Here is an 18,472-nt window from a genome sequence, read left to right on the forward strand (position 1 = left end):
TTGGGCACCAACCAGCCTCTCATGAAATGCTGCACTGGGAATTTTTTTGATGTTTCTTTTACAGGGAGCTCTGGCAAGCAGCAGTGACGTTTGGGCTCTGCTTAATATAACTAGGGTCAGTTCTTGAGGCAGAGTCGTTCTCTGGGAACTGAGGATTGTGCCCAGCCTGCATGCTGTTTGTGACCACCTCTGCTCCAGGCCTGCTGTGTAAAGTGAAAATAATCAAACTGCATTAAAACTATACCCAGACTCAGCGTCACCCATATCTGCTCCAACAAGAAGCCAACCCGCAGAGCCCTGGCATCTGTTACCGCTTGGCAGAAGGCAGCAGTATAAAATAGGACATTAATCCTGATTGCTTCTGCTCCTCTCTCTCTGGCAGCCCAGCAAAGGAAACAGAGACGCCCTTTTGAAATCAAGAGCTTATTTTACTGGAGCGACTTGCTTTGGTTCCCAACTGGACCCGATCCATTCAGTGCACATTATGCAGAACTCAGCAGCGAGCTCTGTCTTCAGACTCTATTCACAATTCATTTCTTGCCAGCAAGAAAACAAAGAGATAATAAATAGAAAGCTTATCGTTACAGGGGTCTGGAGGGAACAGATTAGATTGTATACGTGTGTGCGCGTGCATGACATACACCCTCCCCCACATCCCCCTCGGCGAGTCCCCGGAGCAGGGGCCACTTTGGCTCCAGGGTGGGTGAGTACGGGGATGGGAAATGCTCCTGAGGCCATGCATGGCTGGGGCTGGAAGCGCGGCGTGGTGCCCGGCGGGCAGGGGAGGGGGATATAGCAATCTCTATTTAAATTCCATTAAAATAGACTATTTTAAAAAATTATTTCTAATAGTTATAAAAACACCCCAGGCAGAGCCAGGCGGGCTGAGGCAGCAGCTGGCTGCCTGGGCACTGAGCGCTGCCCGATGCGCCCCCAGGACCAACGGGATGTCAAGCTCTAGGGGCACAGCCTGGCTGCCAAAGAAGGAAGAAGGTGCATCGAGGGCTGGCAGGCCTCCCCCAGCGAGGTGGGGCTTCTCCAGGCTTGTACGACCCCGTGTGCCCAGCGCACAGCACGCTGGCATCACTGCTACACACTGGCAGGCATCTTGGGGTGCCGCAATTTGGGTTCCATCAGCACCTTCCTTCCTTTGCTCGCAGAGGCAGCCACGGGCTAACCCGGCTGTGAGCCCTGGAGCCGGCGGTGCGCAGGGGAGGAGGCTGTGCGTGGCATGGGCACGGCTCCTGCTGATCTCTGTGGCTCTCCCGCAGACCTTGCTGCCCCCAAGGAGTCCCTGGTGCAGAGACCGGGGGAATATGGCTGTGTCCTGGGGCTGCCGGGGCCTGTGGAGCAGGTTAGAGCAGCTCTGAGGGTCACCCTAACTTGTGCCCCAATCACCGTGGCCCTCTCCAGGGCGTTGGACTGCCCTGCACGAACCTGGAGCCTCACCAGCATCTGGAGATGGTTCTGGGCCAGCTGGAGAGGCATTTCCCAGGGTGCTTTGCAGCCCCTGTGCATCCTTTCAGCCAGCAGGTGCGAAGGGGCCCTGGGCTGCTTCTGGTGCGTGGCTGCAGTGGAGGGGAGGCTGGGTTCCTCCCCAGAACAGGAGCATTGGCTTCCGCTGTTAACCCTTTGGTAACTGGCCCAGATTCTGCCCCAGGGAGGAGCAGTGCAGCTGGCCCTCGGTGCGTTCCCTTGGGGATCTGGGTGGCTGTGCTTCCTGGGATCCCACGAGCTCTGGCTCGGGAGCAGAGGAGCACGGCTGCTGGCCTGTGCAGCTGCAACCACGCTGGTCTTTATGACAGGCCAGGGCTTCCAGGAGACCATGCAGCCAAGCAGCTTAGCCCCTGTGCGGATCCCAGCCTGCGGCTGCCCTCTGCCAGCTGCTGATGTCGGACCTACCTTTGTGGGGGCTCGGGGGTCAGCACGAAGGCAGGAATTTTGCAGGAGCCCAATGTGCCGCTGCAGGGGGGAGCTGACAGAGCACCGGCAGCCATCCCGGGTGGGCGAGGGGGGCGCTCTCCGTGAGACCGGCCAGCCAGGTGGCTCCCGCCCGGCCAGCGCGCTCTGTCGCCGTCCCAGGGCCCACGCGCATGGCCACGGGAGGAGCCGCGTGCTCAGCGTGCTCCCAAGGCAGGGCCCTGGGCCGAGGGAAGGGAGAGCGGGCAGGACTGGGTCCGAGTCCGGCCCGAGGGAGCTCTGTGGGAGCAAGAGACCGAGCACGGAAGCAGCGTGTCGTTCCTTAGCCCTGCACCTGCCAGCAGCCCCTGGCCTGGGGCCGTGCGCCGTCACTTTCCCAGCGCTGCCCGGGCCCCGCCTAGATGACGTGGCAGCAGTTGAACTGCCCCAGGGACAGCAGGCTCTCCTTGGAGCTGGGCCGGATCTTGAAGGCCAGAGCCTTCTCGCACAGCGGGAACTGCAGGAGCCTGTCCTTCAGGTGGGTGCTCTTGTTTTTAGCAGGGTCTAACTTGATCACGTTGTCGGCCGTGGTTTCGCCGCCGGCGGTGCCGCCGCAGAGAGTGCTCTCAGCTGGGTGCCTGTGGGAGGAGCCTGTCTCAGGGGGCCCGTCACGTTGCCTGGACTTGTCTTCTGGAACTGGCATCCCCCTGGAAGTGGCCTGGAGGCTCCCGGAGCTCCCGGCAGAGCCAGCGACGGGGCCCTCGCAGCTCCCTGGATACGGGGCCTTGCCCACGTGCCCCAGGCTGCCCCCATCCTCCATTTCTGTGGTGGTGGTGTCCTCCTCCGGCCCCGAGCTGCCTTCAGTCTGGCACCTCTCCAGACCCGCTCCCCCGCCCTCCCCCTCTGCCGCCGGCGTCCCCGCAGGGAGGGGGCTGGGGGCGCGCTCCCCAACGCTCACGCTGAGGTTGTCCGTGGCCTCCCGCGCCGCACCGTGGCTTGTCGCCTCTCGGGGCTGACCCAGCTCGCTCCTGGGACTCGGCGCCCCCCTGAGAGGTGGCAGCTGCCAGCTGCTCCCCGGGCCCTGCTCCAAGAGGCCTGGCTTGGTGGCCCCAAGGCTCTTCTCCCCCTTACTGTGGGCCACAGCGCTGCGGCAGAACAACAGGGAGACCCTGGAGCTCTGGAAATCTCGCATTTGCTCTTGGTTTAGCGAGGAGCTTCTCCGTCCCATTGCGCTGGCCTTCCCCTCCTCCTCCTCTTCCTCCTCCTCCTCCTCGCAGATCTGCTGCAGGGCCGGGGTGCTCTTGGCCATGGGGGCGTCCGCCAGGGCGGGACTGAGCAGGGCTCGGACCAGCTGCTCATTTCCATGGAGGCCGGGGGGCGCGTTGTCGTCCCCCAGGGCAGAAAAGGAAATGGGTCTGCCATTTCTTTTCCCAGAATCCTCGGCGGCAGCCCGGGGCTGGGGGCTGGAGAAAGCTGCCAGTCTAGCTGGCATCTCTGCGAAGGGCGAGAGGTCCCGGGTGTCGCCCATGGTGCTGAATGGGTCCGACAGGTTGGCGCTGAAAGAGAGGGGAGCGAGCCCAGGATCAGGCCCAGGGTGGGAGTAGCTGCGGCAGGGGCACTAAGTGACTCTGGGCTACCCGCAGCATGGATCCAGGGCTGGGGCCGCAGGAGGCTGGGGCTGGGGAAGAGCCCATCACTGTGGCTGCTGGGCGCTCAGGCTGAGGGGGTGCAGCAGGCCGGAGCCAGCGTCGGATCGGTACTACAGCTGCCCAGCCAGACCTCCTAGGCCCTGGCACGATCCCCAGGGCCCTGGACAGGAAAACCTGGGGGTCGGGTACCCCACACCCGGCTCTGTGCCAGGCCGGATGCCATCCCCCCAGCCTCCCGCGGCCCCAGCCCTGGATCCATGCTGCGGGTAGCCCAGAGTCACTTAGTCTGGACGAGTCTGGGCCCCAGTGAAGTGACACTAGAGTCAGTGGGGCCAGGATTTCATCCCACGTCCCTGGGCAGCTCCAGTGAAGGGCTGTGGTGCCACGCACAGCACTCTGCTGCCGGCGCCGTGGGCTCCCCCCGCACAGCACGCCTGGGGGACCCTCGCCGGCGGGTGGGGCCGGCTGTGCTAGTGGCCCCCGGGGCGGTGCCCTGGGGCTGAGCTGTGGCCTGTCCCAGCCAGAGGCCGCGGGCTCTCCCTGCACAGCACGCCTGCGGGGACCCTCACCGGCGGGTGGGGCCGGCTGTGCTAGTGGCCCCGGGGCAGTGCCCTGGGGCTGAGCTGTGGCCTGTCCCAGCCAGAGGCCGTGGGCTCCCCCTGCACAGCATGCCAGCCTGGGGCTGAGCTGTGGCCTGTCCCAGCGGAGGCCGCGGGCTCTCCCTGCACAGCACGCCTGGGGGACCCTCGCCGGCGGGTGGGGCCGGCTGTGCTAGTGGCCCCCAGGGCGGTGCCCTGGGGCTGAGCTGTGGCCTGTCCCAGCCAGAGGCCGTGGGCTCCCCCTGCACAGCACGCCTGGGGGACCCTCGCCGGCGGGTGGGGCCGGCTGTGCTAGTGACCCCGGGGCAGTGCCCTGGGGCTGAGCTGTGGCCTGTCCCAGCCGGAGGCCGCGGGCTCTCCCTGCACAGCACGCCTGGGGGACCCTCGCCGGCGGGTGGGGCCGGCTGTGCTAGTGGCCCCTGGGCGGTGCCCTGGGGCTGAGCTGTGGCCTGTCCCAGCCGGAGGGCGCGGGCTCACCTGTTCTGCACCTGCTGGGCCAGGTTGTAGACCAAGCTGAGCTTGTGGCTTTGCTTCTCCTGCTTCTCCCGGAGGATCCGCTCCGCCAGCAGGAAGTACGTGGCCGTGATGTGGTTGTAGCGATCGGCCTCCAGGGCCCTGGGGGGATGCAAGGCACAGGTGAGAGCCGCACGCCGGAGGAACCCAGCAGGCCCCAGCACAGGGCTCTGGGCGCACTCCAGTGCAGCACTACCCAGGAGCGGCATGCTGGCTGCTCATGGCATGGGGCACACCAGAGCACTGAGCTCCACGCCCTGGGCATGGCCCCACTGCCCCTTGGTCTGCAGAGAACGGCCAGTCCTGCCCTCCCCCTGCGCCCCACCCCGGTCTGCTGGGGAACCCCCTGCTCTGCCACATCCCCTGCCCTGCTCCCTTAGTCTGCAGAAAACAGCCTGCCTTCCACCCCCCTGCTCTCCTGGCCTGTCCCCCGGCCTGCAGGGAACCCCCTGCTCTGCCCCATCCCCTGCCCTGCTCCCCTAGTCTGCAGAAAACAGCCTGCCTTCCACCCCCCTGCTCTCCTGCCCTGCCCCCCTCAGCCTGCAGGGAACCCTCTGCCCTGCCCCCCTGCCCGGAAGGAAATGCCTCTCACACCCAAAAGAGCAGCTGCCCTGCTTTCCGGGGGGTGGGGGTATTGCTGGTGCCAGAGGACCTGCCTCTCTCTTGCACAAGGTCTCCATCGCTCCGCGCAGGGGCCGGGCTGGAGATAAGTCACTCAGCCAAGCCCTGTGCAGAGCTCCCTGCCCTCTGTCCATGAGGGATGGGGAGATGCCAGGGCCAGGGCACCACACAGACGGGAGCCTGCCCAGAAATAGCCCAGCGGGAGATTGGTGCAGCGATCCTGCTGCCCGCCTCCCCCCACCCCCGCCCAGCCGGCACTCACTCCTGGATGACATCCCGGTCCGCTATGTTCCCACACGTCATGGCCTGGATGATGATGTCATGTTCCTCCTCGGACACCCGCTTGTGCGACGTCAGGGGCAGCAGGCAGCGGCTGGCCGGGGAGGGGTCCACGCCCTGCAGCCAGGGGTGCGTCTCAATCTGCTCTAGGGAGGCCCGCTGCTTGGGGTCCCGCTGCAGCATCCTGCCGATCAGACTGCCAGAGAGCAGAGTGGGGCAGGGTCACAAGCCGGCCCAGGAGTGAACAGCCAGGAGACGCTGCCCCAGGCCCCAGCAGCACCCGCAGCGGAGACGCACAGAGCCACAGGCTCCGAGGCCAGATGGGACCATCAAGTCTGAGCTGGAGAACCCACCCAGCGATCCCCGGGCCAGCCCACAGCTCCAGGCCTCTCTGGAGGCTGGGGGTCTTTCTCCAAGAGCTGGAGAACGCACCACGCCTCTGGGACAATTGTTCCACTGGTTCCCCGTCCTGGTAAAAATCTGCACCCTCCTTCCCTGCTGAACCTGAGCCCTCAGATCTCCCTGGCACTGAACTGGGCTGTGCAGGGGTGTGAGCAGCCTACCCCATACCCCCCGCATGCCCTTGCGGACGGTGGCGCCGGGCAAGCCCGGAGGAGAGGGGGCGGAGGAGGCTGGGGGTGCATACTCAGAACACTGCGAGGACACGTGGGGCGGGATGCTGTAGCGGCAGTCCATGATCATGGTCAGCGTCTCGCTGTCGTTGGCCTCCTGGAAGGGTGGCTGGCCGCACACCAGCATATACAGGATGACGCCCAGGCTCCAGACGTCTGCAGAGAGAAGGACACAGAGAGCTCAGCCCACTGTGGCATCGGGCCAGGAGTGTGCAGCTGGGATGGGGCACGGGATCCAGCAGGGGGGACGGAGCCAGCCACTGGGGCCGAGACGGCCCTGGCACACACATATCCAGGTCTACTCCCCTGCAGCCACGGCACCATCTCTGCAGTACAAACAGGTGTGAACCAGGCAACCCCTGGGAGGCGGGAAGCTTCCCGGAGGCCTGGAGAGGTCTCAGGCCTGACCTGCACAGGTGAGTTGTATGAGGAGCATGTGATGGGGCCAGGGAGGGGCTCCCTGCCCCGGCCCATGGCCTGGTTTGAGCCTGCCCATTCTCAGCTCTGTCTCCCTCCAACCAGCACGCTGCTTGCGCCCCACACAGCGCCTGCTGCATTGTAAGATGTAATTTGGGAGCCCTGGGCCACGACTGCGTGACCACGTGTCTCCGTCTCTGGCCTGGCCCCGCTGGCTCCCCAGTCCCTCCGGCTCTGCACGGACATTTCAGAGCACTTTGCATTCACAGCCAGTCCCTTCACTCAGCTGCATCTTGAGCCAAGACTCGAGAGCTGCATCTCCAATTTGCAGGCCCCCAGCTGGGCCAGCCATTTCCAAACTGATCTGAGTCCTCCTAGGAACAGGAAAGCATTTGGAAAATTAGCCCTTCAGCAGAGTTGCTGCTGCAGCCTCCATCCTCACCAGCTCATGCCAGGCTAGGTGGGTGCCCCAGGAAATACCTGCAGCAGCTTGGTGCACTGCTCCAGAGACCCCCAGGGGAAGAGACTGGAAGTTCAGAATGAGGGGGCTTTGCAGCGGCATGGTGGTGCTGCTCACAGGGTAGAGCTTGTGCTGTCGCTTTGATGGGGTAAAAGAGGGAGCTACCCCAAGTGCAACTGACACTGCCTGAGTCTGCAGAGAGCCTGAGCCCATTGCTCTGAGAGGGGGGAGCTGCCCCGAGTGTAACTGACTCAGTGACGCTGCCTGGGTCTGCAGAGAGCCTGAGCCCATTGCTCTGAGAGGGGGGAGCTGCCCCGAGTGTAACCGACGCAGTGACGCTGCCTGGGTCTGCAGAGAGCCTGAGCCCATTGCTCTGAGAGGGGGGAGCTGCCCCGAGTGTAACTGACTCAGTGACGCTGCCTGGGTCTGCAGAGAGCCTGAGCCCATTGCTCTGAGAGGGGGGAGCTGCCCCGAGAGTAACCAACGCAGTGACACTGCCTGGGTCTGCAGAGAGCCTGAGTCCATTGCTCTGAGAGGGGGGAGCTGCCCCGAGTGTAACTGATGCGGTGACGCTGCCTGGGTCTGCAGAGAGCCTGAGCCCATTGCTCTGGGAGGAGGGGGGCTGCCCCGAGTGTAACTGATGCGGTGATGCTGCCTGGGTCTGCAGAGAGCCTGAGCTCATTGCTCTGAGAGGGGAGCTGCCCCGAGTGTAACTGATGTAGTGACGCTGCCTGGGTCTGCAGAGAGGCTGAGCCCATTGCTCTGAGAGGGGGGAGCTGCCCTGAGTGTAACTGACTCAGTGACGCTGCCTGGGTCTGCAGAGAGCCTGAGCCCATTGCTCTGTCTTTTCATTCCCGTCCCGCTCAGATCACACACAAACACTGAACAACCCCAGTGCCAGTGTGACACCAGGGGGCACTTCCTGACGCCTTTCACCAGGAGGAAACTATATCTTCCTGCCCTTGGTTTGCTGGTTCTTGACCCGGTCCCTGCTCTAGAACCCAGCTGGGATAAAGTGGGATGGAAGGACGGGGGGTGGGGGACCGGGCCAGGGATAGCAGGGGGCTGCAGGTGGGGCTCGAGGAGCACCTCTCAGAGCAGTGAGAGGAAGGCTGGCTGCATTTCACCTAACTGCATTGTGCCTGTCTGCAGCCAGCGTGTTTCAGTCCCATGTCACCCCCATGGACACGGACTATCACTGAATCCATCCCCAAGGGCTGCCTTGAGGCACAAGCGGGGAGGGCTGCGGGGGGAGTCAGAGTCCACCTCCAGCTGAAGCGATTACCGGTTATTTATAGCACGGGGGCTCTCTCTCCTGCGGGGCGTGGGCAGCTCAGCTGTTCGGGCACTGGGACTTGTGCGTCTGCTCACACTCGGCATGCGGAAGGCTTTGCTGAGCAGGGGCACGGGCAGCGGGCACTGCTGGGGGAAGCCTCCAGGGAGCCATGGGGCAGAGCTGCGTGTGCATGCCCCACACAGCTGGGAAAAGGGATAAAGGAGCGGGGATTACGGGGGCCACAAAGCCGTGGTGCTGACACGTCAGCGCCTCTCAGGGCCTTAAGCTGCTCAGGCTCCCTGGGAAAGCGGATTGCGTCCAGGAGAGCGCGGGGGGGGGGCGGGGGAAGGGCAGCAGCATCACACACAGACAGGGCCAGGCCCCCAGGGGAGCACGGGCTGGATCCTGGCACCCACTATTGGAGCACTGCTCGGGGGCATCTGTGCCACCCAGGCGCTGTTTGGTTCTGTGCCAGTCGGGGAGTGGGCTGCAGGGGGGACAGTGGGGCTGGAGGCTCCGTGCCAGTTGGGGGTGCAGGGGGGGGCTGAGAAGGGGACAGTGGGGCTGGAGGCTACGTGCCAGTCGGGGGTGCAGGGGGCTGTGAGGGGACAGTGGGGCTGGAGGCTCCATGCCAGTTGGGTGGGGGCTGTGAGAGGGACAGTGGGACTGGAGGCTCCGTGCCCGTCGGGGGTGCAGGGGGGGGCTGTGAGGGGGACAGTGGGGCTGGAGGCTCCGTGCCAGTTGGGTGGGGGCTGTGAGGGGACAGTGGGACTGGAGGCTCTGTGCCCGTCGGGAGTGCAGGGGGCTGTGAGGGGACAGTGGGGCTGGAGGCTCTGTGCCAGTTGGGTGGGGACTGTGAGGGGACAGTGGGGCTGGAGGCTCCATGCCTGTCGGGGTGCTGGGGACTGTGAGGGGACAGTGGGACTGGAGGCTCTGTGCCCGTCAGGGGTGCAGGGGGGGGCTGTGAGGGGGACAGTGGGGCTGGAGGCTCCGTGCCAGTCGGGAGTGCGGGGGGGAGTGTGAGAGGGATATTGGGGCTGGAGGCTCCGTGCCAGTCGGGGGTGTGGGATGCAGCGCTGGACCCCAGAGGCTGTGGGGTGGCTGTGCAGAAGCACGAGGGGCCCAAATCCAGCCGTTGGGGAGCTGGCAGGGCTGTTGGGGACTGGCGCTTCCATTACCATTCAGGGTGCTCGGGAGGGGCAGAGGGTCGTTCCTGGGTGATGCAGAGCTGGGGTGGGGGGCAGTGGCCTGGGGCTGGCTTGGGTGAAGAGGGGCTCTGTTTGTTCCCCCTATGGACACCAGCTGGCCCCGTATCTGCGCTGGTCACAGCGACATGGAGACCACCAGAAGCTGGAGCTGCAGTTCTGTGCCAGGGCTCGTCCCCCAGCCATCCCCCCGGCAGCACCAACTCCTGCCCCCCTCCCCACACAGGCCACGGCCGGGGGATCCCTGTACATCAGCAGAGCTGGGGAAGGGCAGGGCCCGGCCGGGTCCACCGAGCTGTTGGGGCCTCACTGGGCTGGGCCAGCTGCCCAGCCAGGCTCCTTGGAACAGGAAAGGCCCTTCCTGCCATAACCCTCCAGGCTCCGCTCAGCACAGTCTGTTCCTGAGCGCTTCCCCGGGCCCAGTGACCCCACCCCGAGCGGCCCCACGGCTCTGCCCAGCCCCTGCCCACACCCCCGGGCCACACAGAGACGGGGTCACTGCCACAGGGAACAGGACTGGAGGGGAGGGGGCAGGCAAGGCCAGGTCTTTCTGCAACACTGGGGATGCCCCGGCGACTGCCAGGGCTTCAGCTCCAGGAGGCCAGAAGGCTGGGCCAGGCTCTGCGTTACTGCCCGCAAATGGGGGCCCTGGCCACGGGGCCCCACCTCGGGGGTGGTGAGAGGGCTGCCTTCCCCCCCAGAGGCAGGGGCAGCAGCAGGGTCCCTCTGGCCGGGCACCCTAGCAGCTGGGGTGTATTGACATGGGGGGTGGGGCCTGTTGTGTGACTCCTCCTGCTGGGGTGGGGCTGGCGGTGTCCCCCCGCACCAGCAGTGAGACTGGGCGTTACTAGCTAGAGAGGTGCCAGGGCAGCTTGCTCCTCTCGCGTGCAGCCTCCAGCAGTGCAGGGATCTGGGCCGCAGGGGAGGAACCCGGCCCCAGGAAAGGCAGGAACCAGGGCTCGGAGGCAGCGAGCTCTCGCCCCAACTGGCCACCTTGAGCCAGCCCCTGCGTCAGGGAAGCGACAGCCTGGAGGGGGGCTGGAGGGGCCAATGCCACCATGGGCACCGCAGCCTGGAGCAGGAGGGACACCGGGGCCTGGCTTGTGTCACAGCATGTGTGGGAGGGGGAGCATCTCCCTCTGCTCCTTCTGGGTGCCACACGCCTCCCTGGGCCACCAGCGAGGGGGCTTAACCCTCCGAGTGCCAGCACAGCCTCCTCCGCCCCAAGCCAGCCCCTCACCAGGCTCTACATACTCGCTGCTTGGTTGGCCTTGGCTACAAACTGCCCCGCCCTGCCTCACCCCACACTCCCTGCGCATTCCCCATACGCCACCTCCCGTCCTGTCCCCTCCCCGCATGGCCATGCTGTGCTCCCCGCCACGGGGTGGGGCACGTGCATGGTGAGCTCCAGCCCTGATCCTCTCCCTTGCAGCCCAGGCCCAGCCCCCCTAACCTTTCCATACAGTGGAGGGGCTCCCTCCCCACCCCTACGGGCACTCCAGCTACTCTGCCGCGGCTCTTCGGCACGACGGGCCCTGCTGGGGAGGCACCTGGCCGGTGTCACACTGCACCGCCCTCTTTTGGGCTGCTTTGTCCCCAGCCGGTAAGGGGCCAAAGCCGGACACGTCGGAAAGATGAGGGGCGAGGGTGCAAACACCATTTCCAAGAGTGCCCTGCTCCGTCCCCACCAGCGTGATCCACGTGCAAGGTCAGGCCAGCGGGGGTGGGCGGCACCCTCTTGGAAACGGCATCCCCTGTGTATATGAGGTCACACTGGGGGCAGGGTCACAGTGGGAGGTGGGGGCCATGCAGTTCCCGGAAACGCCCACATGTCCGGTGTTCCGGGCACAAGGCCGCGGCCAACCTAGGCACTCGCCACCTCTCCAGCCCCTTCGCCACTCCCCATCGAAGAGTCCAAGGGCTCGCCCCTGGTCTTCATGTGCTCCACCGCCAGGAGGAAACAGAGCTTCCTCAGGGGCCAGCCCCAAGCTGTGGAACGAGCTCCCCCAGGGCCATCCCAGACCTCCCGCTCCCAGTGCTGCTCTGCTATCAGCCCAGACACTTACAAACAAACCTCCCAGAGCCCGCACTGCTCTACCCTGGCACACGTACAGAGAATGAGCCCCAAGTCACTTAATGCAGGACTGCAGGGCATTCAGACACCACGGGATAAGAGCCTTTGTAGAACTGAACAGAGTGGGCCTCAAAGCCATATGCCCCTCTGCCCGCTCCCAGCCACCCCCATAGTTAACAGCACCTGGCCAGGCTGCAGCCCATGGCACTTGGGTTCCCTGCATGGCTTTGTGCCAGGGCAGCATAGGCAAAACACATGGGCGCTCCCCCTCCACGCACATATCTGCAGTCATCTCCATACTCTGCCAGCAGCGATTTTATGTTTTCTTCCAGACAGCTGATAAAGGTATAGACAGCTGATAAAGCAGCACCAGCCCAAGAACAGATCCCTGGGAGACCCAGTCACAGTTAGGTTTTCAGATCTATCAGTTAGCCAGTTTTCAGTCCATTTACCATGGGTTACACTTATTTTGAAGAGCGCTAATTTTTTAATCATGTGGAACTAAGTCAAATGCTTTACAGAAGCCCAATTCAGTTATATCCACACAGTGATCTCATCAAGAAAGCAAAAATGTCAACTTGGTTTGGCAAGACCTAGCCTCCATAAAACCACATTGACTGGCATTAGTTATGCTGTCATTCTTTACAAATTGGATCCCATATCAGCCTCCTCATGATTTAGCCTGGGATCAGTGTCAGGCTAACTGAACTGTCATTTCCCGGATCACCATATTTACCCTTTTTAAACATCAGCACAACAATAGCTTTTCTCCAGCCCTCTGGAACTTCCCCAGCATTCCAAGTTTGGTGAAAGTGAACATCAGTGTCCCAGACAGCTTCTCAGCTAATGCTTTTTATATTTTTAGGTGCAAGTTATCTGGTCTTGCAGGTTTAAAAGGTTTTACTTTAGCAGCTGCTGTGAAACATTCTCCTTAGTTACTACTATAATAAAAAAAGAATTTCATTACCCCTGTGAGCCATGAATACATCACCCAGCTTCTTCCCAAATACAGAACACAAATATGTTCTGAACACTCCTGCTTTTTCTGCATCATTATTGACAACTGTACCATCCCCACCTACTATCGGACCAAGACCACTACCAGGAATTCTGTTGTTCCTGATCTAGTAAACATTTCCTTTTTATTGTCCTTAACCTACTGGCCATAGATTTTTCATTGATACTTTTAGCTTCCTTTTTCAATTGTCTGCATTTCATAACTGCTGATTTATAGTAATTGCATCAACTTTCCCCATATATATTATTATTGCTGCTTTCACCTTCCCTTTTAATCTGTTTTTTTTGTTTTTGTTTTTAATCTGAAGAAGCCTTCTTTCATGATTTTGGGATTGTGGTTTTTTTAGGCATCTAGTAAATTATTTAACAGCTCCCAATTACTGTTCATGTTCTGTTCCAATTTTTCTTCTCACTCAGTTTTGCTCATGATTATTTTCAATTTGTGGCAACTGGCCATTTCAAGCACTAAGTACATACATTCCTGGAGAGGACTATTTTCTGCTTGAACATAATGGATCAAATTAGATCATAATCATTTGCACCTAGGCAACTACTAATTTTTAATTCAGTGATCAATTCTTTACCTGTCAGAATGAAGTCAGATACAGAACCATCCCAAGTTGGTTGCAATACCTTTTGAGTCTGAAAATGATCAGCTATAATTTTTTGAAACTCCCAGGAGTCCCAATTATCATTCACATTTGCATATTCAAATATCTCCTCCTACTCTGTTTTGCTCATGATTGTTTTCGGTTTTGGGAAGTTGGCCCTTTTAAAGAACCACGTACATATATACACCTGGATGGGACTACATTCGGTCTGCACCTAGCCAATAACATTAAGTCATCATCGCTTACACCTAGACAACCATCACATTTAATTTGCTGCTCAATTCATCTGTATGAGGAATGACCCCAAGTTGGTTGTAAGAATTCTTGAGTTACAAAGTCATGTATAATTTTTAGAACCTCCAAGGATATCTTACTAGTGGCAGCATGAAAGCTCCAGCATGTCTCCCCCTCCACAGACAATGAAATCCTCCTCCCCTCCCCGATAACACCGTCTTTCTTTCTACACATTAGGGATGGGTGTTTAAGCAGCTGCTCATCCTGCTCCCTTGTCCGACTGGTCTCTATAAAAGTCGCCACCCAGTATCCTGCCTTGTGACACGTCATTAATACGCTGACCCAGTTAATACTCCTGCCCCTCTGAACTGAGCTGTCAGTCACTAGTGTAGGGGGCAGGATCTGTGATGTCCAGGCCACGCCCCTTCTGCTCACTCTGTCCTTCCTGACCAGAGTGCATCCAGTGACATTAACATCCCTGTCATGTGACTCCTCCCACAGAGCTGAGTGACACCAATCACAGCCAATCTCTAATTCCTCCCTTGTTGCCCATGCTATATGAGCCCCTGCATGCCTCAGGCATCCCCAGTGGGATAGCTGCCCCCGCCTCGCAGGGACATCGGGAGGGGATGTCCATAAACGTGGGCGAGATGCTCAGGTCCCAGGCTGACCGGAGCCTTATGCACACATTGGTAATGAGAATGCGGGACCTGTCCCTAGCCTCCCATCACCAACCCTCACAGATGTGCCCGCTCAACGCTCCGGGCTATGCCAGCCTCACCCAAGCAACCCGCCGGGGAGCCAGAACCCTGGTGACGTACCTACGGCTGGGGCGTCGTACTCATCCCCCAGCAGGATCTCGGGTGCCGAGTAGGCCAGTGAGCCGCAGCTCGTGGTGAGCATCTTGCCGGGCTGGAAGCGGTTGCTGAAGCCGAAGTCAGTGAGCTTGACCACGCCCTGCTCCTGGAAGAAGACCACGTTCTCGGGCTTGAGGTCGCGGTGCACCACGTGCAGCTTGTGGCAGTAGGAGATGGCGTGGACGATCTGGGCGAAGTAGTGCTTGGCACGCCCCTCGGCCAGCCCGCCTTCGTGCCGCATGATGTGGTCGAACATGTCGCCGCCGTCCCCCAGCTCCAGGATGAGGTAGAGCTTGGAGTGGGTGTCGATGACCTCGTAGAGCCGCACCACGTTGGGGTGCTGCACCAGCTTCATGCAGCGCACCTCCTGCAGCAGCTGCCCCGCGGAGCTCACGTCCAGCTTGCTCTTGTCGATCACCTTCACCGCCACCTTCTCCCCCGTGAAGACGTGCCGCGCCAGCTTGACCACGGCGAAGTGGCCCTTGCCCAGTGTGCGCTCCAGGTCGTAGAGGCCGGCGATCTTCCCTTCGTAGCAGCCCTTGGCCCCCGCCATGGCTGCACCGGAGCGTCACAGGGGGCCGGGCATCAGGGAGGCTGGGCACAACAGAGAAGCCACTGAGCACAGGGGGCACCAGGCACACTCCCTGCCCAAACACCCCACTGAGCACAGCGGCCATCCCACTCCCCAGACACCCCACTGAGCACCTGGGGAACCCTGACCTTTCCAGCCCCACACCCATGTGCGCAGCCCTTTGCCCCCAGAGTGCCCCGAGCAAAGGGACCCCACCCCCTTGGTCTACATTTTCACAGATAGAGCCCAACTCTCCTTCACAGAGATCCTGGCTCTCACACATGCCACGTGTTGCTGACTCTCACAGTGCAAGGAGCTGCCCGGGGCCATAGGAACACCCATACTGGGTCAGACCAAAGGTCCATCTAGCCCAGTATCCTGTCTACCGACAGTGGCCAATTCCAGGTGCCCCAGAGGGAATGAACTGAACAGGGAATCATCAAGTGATCCATTCCCTGTCGCCCAGTCCCAGCATCTGGCAAACAGAGGTTTAGGGACTCCCAGAGCATGGAGTTGTGTCCCAGACCATCTTGGTTAATAGCCAGTACTGGACCTGTCCTCCATTACTTTATCTAATTCTTTTTTGAACCCAGTCATACTTCTGGCTTTCACAACATCCCCCGGCAATGAGTTCCACAGGTTGACTGTACAATGTGTGCTCATGCCCATGGCCTGTGCAGGATGGCAGGTGGCCCCATGCCGCTGGCATTGGGCTGCTGCCCAGCTCAGACCAGACCTGAGCTCTCGCTCTGGGTTCCCATGGGGGTCACACCTTGACCCTCAGAGCCTGGGGCCTCCTCTCCCCTCTGGGCTGAGCCTATAACTGCCCCGAGCTCCCTAGCCAGTAGTCTGTACACGTAGCCACGCTGGGATGGGGTTTCCAGCAGCCGCACGGCACGTCGGCCCAGAGGCTCCCCCAGCCAAGCCGGGGGGCAGCCGCAGCCCCCCATGGGGCGTTACTGATTTATGTGAGCCACAATGCTGGCCAGGTGCCACTGGGGGAGGGGTGGGTGTGCACAAGAAGTCTCCCCCCCTTGCAAGTGCCAATAGAGTGGGGTGTTCCATGAGGCCAGCAGGCTGTCCCAGGGGGCAGGGGCCCAGTCCGCGTGGTTCCGATTCCTGGTCACCCCGGTGAGGGTTGGGGGCTTTCAATATTTTCCCAAAACAAACCGCTGGCACGAGCGACCTTTGGCAGCAGAGGGGCAGGGGATGGCAGCTCTGCCGCTGCCCCTCACTGCCGACCTGCAGCTCCCCTACTACCCTGGCGCTGCCCCCCCCCTCCAGCTCTACCCACAGTCCTAGCTCTTTGGATCCCCCTAATTCCACCCCAACTATTCTTAGTCCTAGCACCCCCCCGTCAATGCCCCTCAATCCTGACCTGCAGCCCCCCCAGTACTCCAGCCACTGCCCTCCTCACGTACGCTCACAGCTCTGCTGACACCCCCCAGCCCTGCCAGGCCCCTCGGTGTGCAGGGCAGCGAGGTGTTTGCAGACTGAGGGCTAAAGGCAGTGAGCACCTCGGTGCCAGACAGGTCACGCCAGGCTGCCAACAGCAAGGGCTGGTATCACAGAATATCAGGGTTGGAAGGGACCTCAGGAGGTCATCTAGTCCCACCCCCTGCTCAAAGCAGGACCAATCCCAACTAAATCATCCCAGCCAGGGCTTTCATAGCGTCATACTAAGTGCGGGGTGTTCACAGGGCCAGGGCCTACGCCTGGAAGCCAGGGGTTAGCAGGTGGGGGAATGTGGCCAGTTGCATGGTACCCAGAGCCATCCACACCACAGCTGTTGTCAATGACCATCACCTGGGCATAGCCTGGGTCACTTGGGGCTCTGGGGTCACTGGGAGATGAAGGGGAGTGAGCCCAGCACAGGGGAACCCCACAGAGGGGAGGGGGCTGTGGAAATCCCTCGCTGCCCTGGGGCTCTGACCCACTCCTGGCATCACAGCTGCGTGTCAGGGAACTGGGGTTCCCCAGGAGGGAGGGGCATTGTCTGGGGGCCGTGCCCCGGGAACACTGCGTGGGGTAGGGCCTGCCACCCCCGAGACACTAATGCAGAACCAGCCCAGCTCCTTGGGCTGGCAGCGTGCCCATGTTTGGCTGGCGGGCTCCTTGTGCGCATTGTGTTGGTACACACGGCACACGCTGCTGGGAGGGGGACTTCCTGGCATCTGCCAGCTGATTTCCCCGGCTGCAGCGCTGCTCCCCCATCACAGGAATGAGGCCGGGTTCTCCTCCGGGGGAGGGCAAGGGCACAGCACCCTCTGGGGCGGGCTGGGCGACAGGCTGGGCCCTGGGCCCCCCCAGCCATGGGTCAGCAGCCCAGTGCATCGCACAAGCGTAGCCAGGCTGGGTCAGGACTCGGGCAAGGGCCTTGCCTGGAAAGCCAGGGTCCGGGGCGGGGGGCAGTGATTCCGGGGGTGGGTGCGTATCTCTCTGAGCGAGTGCCCAGCCAGCCCCGCAGCATGGCAGGGCTCCCGGACACTGCTACACACCCGAGCACGGCCCCAAGAGCCCGGCTCCATTCCTGCGCTTCCTGCTCTGCGGGCCGGGCCGCCTGGCAGGGAGCCCCGGCCCTGCCATGGCCCCCCGTCCCCCCGGCCGCAGAGAGCCCCGGCCGTGCCGTGCCCCCACCATGCTCCCGGCCGTGCCGTGCCCCCGGCTGCAGAGCGCCCCGGCCGGGCCATGCCCCCATGCTCCCCGGCCGTGCCGTGCCATATCCCCGGGTGCCCGCAGGAGCTCCGGCCGGGCCGTGCCATGCCCCGGCCGTGCCCCTCGGCCCCATGGAGCCCCGGCCGTGCTATGCCGCCCCCGACCCCCCGCAGGCAGCCCCGGCCCCGCCATGCCCCCCCGGCCGTGCTATGCTCCCCGGCTGCGGAGAGCCCCGGCTGCGCACGGCCCGCAGGGCGCGGGGCTATAAATAGCAGCCGCGCAGAGCCCAGGGCCGCGCAGCGCAGATCGGCGCGCAGCAGCGGGCAGGTCCCAGCGCACCGGGCAGAGCAGCCGCGCAGGCCCCGGCCGGCCCAGCCCCCCGCGACAGACCCCCGGGGCCCGCGCCGCCCGCAGCCCCCGACTCACCCGGCTCCCGCCGGCGGGTCTGGGCAGGGTCCCCGCGCTGACGTCGGGCGCCGACCGGGCGGGCGGGGCTGCGCGCACAGGCCGGGCTGGAGCCGGGCGCTCTGCGGGAGGCGGCGGCGGCGGAGTCCCGGGCTGGGCAGGGCTCAGCCCGCCCCTGCCGCGGAGCCGCGCAGAGCCGGAGGCGGGTGATTTGTCCCGCTGCGCCTGGCGCTGCACGGACCCGCGCAGCGCCCCCAGGCCCGGGGGTGGCTGCCAAGGGCTCGGATCGCCCCCTCCCCAGGGACAGGCAGTTCCTGAGGGACATTAACCTTCACATTTCACTGAGCAGCAGCCCGGCCCCTGCCCCCCCGCAGGGGCTCCCAGGCTCCTGGATGCCAGGCAGGCAGCCCAGAGGGCAAGGGGCCTGGGGTCTGGCTGCCCCAGAGGCTCAGGCACTGGGAGCCCAGCCCAGGACTTTCAGCCTCCCAGCTCCAGGCC

General features: G+C 62.7%; 1 protein-coding gene across 1 annotated transcript; it reads right to left on the reverse strand.

Annotated features, from left to right (window-relative positions):
* Window positions 1-407: 407 nt before the first annotated feature.
* On the reverse strand, window positions 408-18,126 carry LOC120384794 (SNF-related serine/threonine-protein kinase-like). Its single transcript, XM_039503839.1, has 6 exons — window positions 17,996-18,126; window positions 14,308-14,937; window positions 6,207-6,348; window positions 5,544-5,756; window positions 4,625-4,762; window positions 408-3,455 (listed from the first exon to the last, which is right to left on the reverse strand). The coding sequence occupies exons 2-6, from the start codon at window positions 14,894-14,896 to the stop codon at window positions 2,318-2,320; spliced, it is 2,220 nt and encodes a 739-aa protein (XP_039359773.1). The 5' UTR covers window positions 14,897-14,937; window positions 17,996-18,126; the 3' UTR covers window positions 408-2,317.
* Between the last annotated feature and the right edge of the window lie 346 nt (window positions 18,127-18,472).

Source organism: Mauremys reevesii, linkage group 16 (assembly GCF_016161935.1).
Source record: "Mauremys reevesii isolate NIE-2019 linkage group 16, ASM1616193v1, whole genome shotgun sequence".
Taxonomy (NCBI): domain Eukaryota; kingdom Metazoa; phylum Chordata; order Testudines; family Geoemydidae; genus Mauremys; species Mauremys reevesii.

Coding starts and splice junctions, on each gene's coding strand:
- LOC120384794 (XM_039503839.1), bottom strand. CDS start 14,896: ATGGCGGGGGCCAAGGGCTGCTACGAAGGGAAGATCGCCGGCCTCTAC. Junction 6,349..14,307: donor GTACGACGCCCCAGCCGTAG/GTACGTCACCAG, acceptor TTCTCTCTGCAG/ACGTCTGGAGCCTGGGCGTC. Junction 4,763..5,543: donor GACCGGGATGTCATCCAGGA/GTGAGTGCCGGC, acceptor GCATCCCCCCAG/GGCCCTGGAGGCCGATCGCT.